The sequence below is a fragment of the Echiichthys vipera genome (assembly GCF_963691815.1).
Source record: "Echiichthys vipera genome assembly, chromosome: 21".
Lineage (NCBI taxonomy): Eukaryota > Metazoa > Chordata > Actinopteri > Perciformes > Trachinidae > Echiichthys > Echiichthys vipera.
Window position 1 is genome coordinate 13,067,301 of NC_139846.1, and position 8,686 is coordinate 13,075,986.

The 8,686-nt window shown below is 44.6% G+C and overlaps 1 protein-coding gene across 1 annotated transcript; it reads left to right on the forward strand.

Annotated features, from left to right (window-relative positions):
* The first annotated feature begins 642 nt into the window (after positions 1-642).
* On the forward strand, positions 643-8,064 carry shisa2b (shisa family member 2b). The gene is made up of 2 exons (XM_083936514.1): positions 643-1,522; positions 6,115-8,064. Exons 1-2 carry the CDS (start codon positions 1,219-1,221, stop codon positions 6,675-6,677), a joined length of 867 nt encoding a protein of 288 aa, XP_083792640.1. The 5' UTR covers positions 643-1,218; the 3' UTR covers positions 6,678-8,064.
* Positions 8,065-8,686: the final 622 nt, after the last annotated feature.

Here is an 8,686-nt window from a genome sequence, read left to right on the forward strand (position 1 = left end):
ATCAGCAGGCTCTAAAAAGAAGGTTTTCATATTTTGATATTCATCCATATCAGTTAATCATGCATAAAGTAGTCCCACACACTGGGAGAAAATTAGGATGGCGAGAAGAACTGGGGGTGAATAGACATTACATGCCCGAGACCCTTAAAATGATGATTTACTAATATAGTATACAGAGGAGTAAACTGGGATATGTTAAGTAAGTTGGCCGTTTAGGACAAATAAACAACAAAGGTACAGTAAATGATTCCACTTGCAGTTCTTTGTGTATGATATGGCGAGCTGTGATTTATGGTGGCATGGTAGGAGTTGCATACGGGCAAAATAATAATAATAATAATAATAATGAATGAATGACTTTTAAAATGATCTTGTGATTTCATTTAATCACTAAAAGTAGTCCATACAGTTGCAACATGCAGATTTTATTCTGTTAGGCTTTTATTTTAAAGATTTTAACAGGAAGTTGTACATCAATCTTTGCACCTTGACACCGACAGTAGTTCCGACGGTTTATTTCTCGATTAAGGAGGTTCTGTGTTTGCATCTGCTTTAGCACACGCCCCTCTCACTCTGACGCAAAGCAGAATAGACTCTGCGCGCTTTAGTTCAATCGGGCTACACTGGCGCAGACCTGGCTGACTGACCGCTGACGCCCGACAATGCAGACCAAGCCACAGAAGTTTGAAATCTTATCTTTGCGCACGGGGCTGGCGGCGAGGGGTCTCAGGAGTGACAGCAGCATGGGTCAGGCTACAAGTGTTCCTTTCTCTGCATCCCTGTGGAAAGTCATTTGAAGAGTTAGGAGATATCAACAGCCTCGCTGCGGTGCCAGAGGAGATCATTTAGTCTTTCCATGCTGGATTTTAGCAGGAGCTTTGAATGTTTACACCTGGAGTATTAGTAAAGCTGAGATCTATATCATTTTTGTTACAATCTTACTTTTAATAGCATCTACTCTGCGTTTCGTTCTCTACAACACTTGGAAAACCCCCCACGCCACTGAGTCACTTTTGGAGGCATTGGATCTGAATTACGCACGGGTTCCTCTAACAAATGACAGCTTCTAAGTGGGTTTTTTACTTTCATCATCCCCTCAGCTCCCCGTATCGCACAGATCCACCGATTCACTCCCCTCACCAGGTTAGACGCGGGGAGTGAAAGCCTCTCTGTCTCTTTCAGTGCGCCAGCGTGCGGCCGCGGGCCACCTGGCCGAGGATGTGGGGAGGAGGTTTCCCGATGTCTGTCACCGCGATTGTGACTCTACTCCTGGTTATTATCGACGTGAAAGCTAGCGGGGAGTACTGCCACGGTTGGCACGACTCCCAGGGCGCGTGGAAAGAAGGGTTTCAGTGTCCGGAGAAGATCGACGGAGAGGACGCGATCATCTGCTGCGGGAAATGCGAGCTGCGCTTCTGCTGCTTCAGCACCGACTCACGGCTGGATCAGGGGAGCTGCGATAACGACCGGCAGGCTCAAGATCCCGGGGCAGAGAGCAAGGAGAACAAGGACTCCGATGCAGGTATATTTACCTATAACTTCTACTGTTTGAGCAACTTCTAACACAAATATGATGTCCACGACATGCATACCAGTTAAAACAGCAAAAAGACACTGCAAAAGAGTGCAATGGGAAAAACATGGTGTAGTCTAATACTGTATGTTGGTTGTTTTGGAGCATGGGGACTGCCACAGTAAAAGCCCAATAATGCTTTTACACATAACCTTAATACACTGTAGTCTTTACTGTGATTTATGTGAGAGGAAGACTGGCCCTGGAATTAAATGATCTGTTTCTTCACTGTAGTGGTCAGTGTAGTGTTGTAAACATTAGTCTTTAAGGGGTATGTATTTGAAAGCCTCTGCCTTAAATGTGTTATTGTAAATTGCAGACATATTACAGGGTCCAGTTTCCCCTCATAAACCCAGCAGTCCCACAGTATCTCCCTTTTTAAAAGGCTCATCTGCTGTCTGTACCCGGCTGGCAACGACAGCTGCACAGGAGACAGACACACAAAAAAAAACAGTTAACAAATGGCAAACTGTGTCGTACTGCACTTATAAATAGCTGTGTTTGTTCTGGCCTGTAACAGTGCTGTAGAGGGGCCCAGGCTCAGATCACACTGTCCCCACGGGGATCAAATTTGGACTTGACCGGATCTTGGACAGTGGCTCACCAAAGGTGCTGACAAGCTCCTCTCACAAAGAAAAAAACACACAAATCGCTTTATGTATCATTTCCTTTGAGGCCCATGGAGTCCCAATGCTGTCTCTCTGGTGCGTGTTGGCTCTTAAGGGATTCACTCCTTCAGACCTGCAGACTTGTATACTTATAGAGAAACTGCATTTAAGAGAAGCATCATGACTAAAACTAAAGGCCAAATATGACCCATAGTTATCAGTTCATACAGTGGGTTAATACAAACTTGTTTCTCATCTCTGGCTCCTGGTTCATCACTGTTTACATCCCCATAAATGAATCCACCATTAAGCCTCTTGAAGTGGCCTCATATCTTGAATAAATTATATACAAGCAGATAAGAGCGCTTCAGAATAATAGAGCAAATATTGGACATCAGAGAGAAAGGCAGCACAGGCTTATTTCATATTTTCCTCGAGGATATTATGCCCTGTCTTGGACCTCCAGCTATAATCTGTCATTTGCTAAGACAATCATGCCTTATCACCGCAGGAAGAGGCATATACATTTCATTCAGTGGCCTCCAGCCAAAATAACTTAAAGAAAAGCAGCCTTTTCCTCACTAAGAAAAGAGGAATGCCTCGTTCGGTTGGTGCATTTCAATCATTTTTCATACACTTGCGGCCTATTAATCATCTGGGAAAGATACACACTGTAATGTCAATGGATAACAGGCAGGAAATTATTAATGTGCTCAACATGAAGGAACATATGGTATTTAGGAACAGGAGAATGCCCGTGGGATAGCTGAGGGAGATGAGGGAGAGTCCAGCCAGCACAGCCACAAAGACTGTGCCCAAAACAAGAGCTTAAGAGAGGGGGGCTGCTGTTACCGCGGCAGGCTGCCACAGCTCAACTGCTGCAACAGGTGTGGAGGAGTGACAGGGAACAATAGCAGGGTTTCAGCCACCGTGTGCACAAAATGAGAAAGTCACACCTTCGTCAAAAGGTTAAGAAATAAAGTCCTTTTTTGGAAAAACAGTAGAAAGTTAAGTTCTGAATTTGAGTGACTGAAAACCGCAGTATTTGCAAACTCAGCAGTGGAAAGTAACTTAAACTACTTCATTACAATTGAAAACCACTGAAATATTGTATTTCTTTTACTCCACTACATTTGTTTGGCAGCTGCAGTCATTAGTGACACATTAAGATTTGAAATGTTGCAAACGTCTGAGTTCTGTTCGAAGCCCAAGGAGGTACAATTTCTCAACATTTCATAAAAAACAAAGAATAAAAGTGTATACGAATTAGTCCAGCAAAGTTTCGTTTTTAACCACAATTGACTGTATGGGTGGCACTGTTGGTCGTTCTGTCCACTACTGTTTTCCAGATTGAGATCTCAACAACTATTAAATGGATTTCCTTGAATTTTAGAGCTCAAACTGAATTGCTTAACTAACTAGTTTCATAAAGTCAACGTTTTTGTCCAATACTTAGATTTGTGACCAAATATCCGCAAAAATAATGACATTCCCATCAGTCTTAGCTCTACTCTGTGTTTAGTGCTAATGCTAGCATGCTAACACACTCAAATACAATGGTAAACCATATCCTTGCTTAAACATCAGCAACTTAGCATTGCTATTGTGAGCATGTTAGCTGCTAGCAAGGCTGTAGACTCTTGTTTCTTCTCTCCTACGCCGTTCACAGCCTCACAGATTTATTTTGGGACCATGAGGACCCTTTCGGCATAATAAGTTCTTTAATTTATGATACTTTCAGCACATTTCATTTATATTTGTAATGAAGATCTGAGTACTTATTCCGACTGTATTTGCTGAACTTTAAAGGGAAACATCCCCTGAATGAAAGAATCCAATACGTTCCTTCCACTGTCTAGGAAAGTTGAATCAGTACGTGTGAACATGAGCTACTCTCTCTCTCTCCCTCGAAGGAAGAAACCAGAGAAGTAAACCTGTGGTGTCAATTAAGTCGCGAGCTGCTCCATAGACAATGAATGAGAGACTGATTTTCTTTTTAAGACCTAAATGAGCTTTTATTCCGTTGTAGTATTGTCAGTTCTGAAACCGAGAATGTCCCCATATACTCGGCACACTGGTGTAGTTCTCTTTTAAGCGGTGCCCCCCCTCCATCATAGATTTACAGTACAGCGTTCAGGAAAGGAGCTCGGCAGTTGAAAGCAGGAATGACGTAAAACGGTTTTCAGAGACGAAGGTTTCTGCACTTACTAATCCTCGTGCAGAAAAAGGGAGTGGAAGCTGAGATGTTGGAGGTGGAGGCCATATACGTGCAGGAAAAGTGGGCAGTCAAAGGCTCCATGAGACGTTTCTGCGCTTGTAACTTATATATGTGTTGCCATAACAGAGTTCCTGTTAAAACCTGTTTACTGGAAGTTGGGTAGCTGTGAGGTACATTACCCACTGAAGTTGACACCGCTTCATGTCAAAGGGAAACAGGTCACGGTCCTAGTTTGTTTCATGTCACCGTGTCTCAGCCTGGCCTGTGTCTTTTGTCACCTGGACTTATCGCCTCTGCCAATGAAAATCCCCCAGCTTTTAACAGGTTTTGACGCAGTAATCCTTTTAATACCCTGCTACTTTTGATGAGCATTTCGAAAAAGTTTCTCAAGGCCGTATGGATGTATTTCAAAGAGACAAAAGGAAACTGGAGCCAGTTGCCACCTCTCTCTCTTTGGCATACAGTTACACCTCATAACACATGGGCACATTCAAAGCAGAAAATAACTACACCCTGTGGGAACAATAAAACACAACTAATCACTTACACTGTAACATGCTCGTTATTGTGTTTGTAAGGTGTTTGCGTGAGTGAGCATGGGAATGAACGGTTGAGGGAAACACCTCAGAAGTGACCTCATCTCCAGTCTGTCACCCCGGTTTCTGCAAAAATAACATTCACCGTGTGCCACCGTCATTCGGCCAAAAGGTGAAATTAGAACAAGAACTGTTATTTCTTCTTCAGGAAAGTTATTGTTGATCGTGTTTCAAAGTTGTTGTTGGAGCTTCTCCTGCTCACTTAGCAAATTTTACAGACTGGAACTGAGATTTCAACGTATAAAAATGTCAAGGCTTGTACCTGTTTAAAATGGCAATTGGCGCGACTGTTTGCTCCCAAAAAATCAGAGCAATTGGTGAAATGTGAAAGTTACCCAAGTACTTGCTTCTTCTTCTGATTTGCTGTTTTAAATAAAAAGAAGGAAAAGGTCAGTGGGGAGAAATTGGCTTTCTCCTCTGATTTGAAGGGCTGAATAAACCCACATTCAGCTACATTAAATCAGTCAACTTTAATACCCTTCTTTAAGCAGAAGCCAAGCACTGTTCAACGTGAGTAACTCGTTTTTCAAAGGCTTGGTCATAAATAGCCAAAGAAAAAGAAGGGTCACAAATATCTGCTGCCAGCCAGGCTTAAGAATGTCACCCAAGCAAACACACACACACACACACACACACACACACACACACACACACACACACACACACACACAAACACACACACACACACACACACACACACACACACACACACAAACACACACACAGGTCTGCAGGGTCGAGGAGGCTGGGGACACAGCAGGGTTCTCAGGATTAAAACAGATCAAAACAAAGTTAATAACTGCTAATGAGAGCCCGGGGCTCCCTGGGGACTCAGTCCCAGTGAACCTCTCATTCTTTTACCCAAGTCCAAACACTCCTCTCTGCCCGGCCTTTTATTTCACTGTCTTAGCCAATCTCCACTCACATGTAGGAGCTTTGCTTGTGCAGGGAAGCAAGACGTGTGTGCGTGCATGTGTGTGTGTGTGTGTGCATGTGTGCGTGCGTGTGTGTGTTAGACGGTACTCCTTTGAAGTTTAATAGACCTCAATGTTTTGCAATAAAAGTAGGTCTGGTAGCTGTTTTTTCAAGCAAATGTGTCTTTTTCTTCTCTCTCTGTAGTGCCCATCTATGTTCCGTTCCTGATCGTGGGCTCGGTGTTTGTAGCGTTCATCCTGGTGGGCTCTGTGGTGGCCGTGTGCTGCTGCCGCTGCCTCCGGCCCAAACAGGAACTGTCATCAGGAGGTGCAACAGGAGGAGGAGCCAGCAGCGGTCGCCTAATGGAAACCATCCCTATGATGGCCAGTGTGGGGACCTCCAGGGGTTCATCATCCCGCCAGTCCAGCACAGCCACCTCGTCCAGCTCCTCTGCTCCGCCCGCTGCACCCCGCCCTGCTCCCCCTCCCATGATGCGGGCTCAGGCCTCCTGCTGCCTGCCCCCTGATGCCAGCGTCTTCGTCAACATGCCCACTAACTTCTCCGTACTCAACTGCCAGCAGGCCACGCAAATCATGCCTCACCAGGGACAGTTTCTTCACCCGCAGTACATTGGCTACGCCCACCCAGCCCAAGCCTTCTTGGACCCCACTCAGGGAGGATACAGACAACTCCAGTCCCCCTGCCCTCCTCCCACCGGTGGGTCCAGTGTCACCGGTGAGCAGAAATACCCCACAGTGACTGTATGATGAGGGGCCAACCTGCAGACCACTTGTTGTGAAGTTGAACCTGTGAGGGCTACGCCAGAGACCTTTAGGGGACGCTGCCAGAGTGGAAAAATAAACGCAGGGAGTCAGACTCACATGAAGGACTCATAAAGCCATTGCTGGCTGCAGGGCCAGCCTTGCTATTGTGTGCGGTGTGTGTCTGTTTAGTGTGTCATATGATCTCTTGGCGAGTTGGAATGAGCTAAGCTCAGTCTGTGATGGATGTATAAACAATTTTCTGTCTTGATGCGAAGACAAAATTGCATATAGGAGGGTTATACAGCCCAGATGGGTGATCATGCACAGCCCACTGCAGCTCAAAAAAAGACTGTGCATGTGTTTGTGTTTGCATGTATGTGTACGTGTATGTGAGAAAAAGATTTGTTGGCTTATATGTGCTGGAATGAGTGACGACTGGATGATTTATAGCAGTGAACTGTATGAAAAGTGGATATTCGAGCATAAAAAATGATGACCACATGCTGTGTTTATGCCATGTGCACATCTGCACTTGTGAAGGGTTTATACAGTACAGTATACATGTGTTTGTGTCGAAAGTGTGAGGAAAGAAAGCATGTGAAAAGACGTTTCTAATGTGTTTCTGTGTGTGAGTTTGAGTGTGAAGGGATGTGGTCGTATGAGTAACTGTGAGTGAACTGTGCGTAATGGGAAATGCAGGTGGTGTAATGTGAAAGGCAGTCACGATCTCCCCGTAGAGCATTTAAACTCTAATGAAGTGAACACAGGACATAGACTGTGACGCTCCACCCTACTACACAACCCCCCACTGCCACCCAAAAAGAAAAAAAACACGCAAAAAAACCCCAAACTTCCCTGAGCCGAAACACACGCACACACACACCTAAAAAAAATAAATATTCATGCAAGACTGGCAGTTAATGTACCTGAGAAGTAGGAGTGAGTGTGTGACAGAGGAGTGAGAGGCAGTTCTCTGAAGATTAGTTAATTATACAGCAAAAACTGCCCCGGTCACTTTTCTCCTGTGAGAAGTGTGTGTGTACATGTGTGTGTGTATTTAACACTACCACAGTTCAGTGAGTTAGCTGAGGGCACGGGCAGCTCCAGGGCAGGTTTGACTCTTTATTTCCCACTTAAGAACAGCACAGAAATTGTGGATATTGCTTGTTAACTTAAAAAAAAGTCGTTTTTTTCCAAGTTGTTGTGCATCTGGATCACTGGTAACTCAGTAACATGCAACTTGAGGAATGTGCTGCTCCACTGAGCGTGCAGCCTGAGATGTCCCACAATACTGAAAACTAGTATGTTTGCGTGTACCTCATCTCAACGCCAATCTGTAAGAAACGTTAGGCAGCTTGTGTTTGACGATATCTTTGAAATGATGTATGAAAATTGGTCCAATTTGATTTGATTTTTTCATATGAATTCTAACAAAATAAACACCTTTTTAACAGAAATTAGTGTGTCAGTGTTTTATCGCCTTCTAATGTCATAAACCTATCAGGCAATGTTTTGTCGCCCCTTTGGATGACACACACACACACACACACAACCACAGACAAGGCTTGGTTAAACAACAAATCTAGGGTGAATGGGTTTCGCACAAAGAACTGTCTCACATTCTTAATCCCATTGAAACACAAACACACTCACAGTTAAGCTATTAGAAACACTAATTACACACATTCACAGACAGCTCTACCACCCACCGTGGACAGAGCGAATACCTGTCACATCACCCGACTCATGGAGAGGAGGAACAATAAACCACAACAATGGGCAGGTTAAAACTGTGACGATGTGGAGGTGTAGTTTTGGCAGGCTCCTCCAGAAACTACAGTAATGTGGAAAGCGGATCTGGCCCTTTGGGGGGAGTCACTGGAGAAGGAGTTCAAAAGCATAAATGGCTCTCTGGCTCCTGCTCGGCCCGATGGATTCTCCATTCTGGAACAGCTGTAGTCGGTTTGGGCTGGGCCACAGCCAGGAAGGTGGGTGGGAAAGGGAGCTCCAGT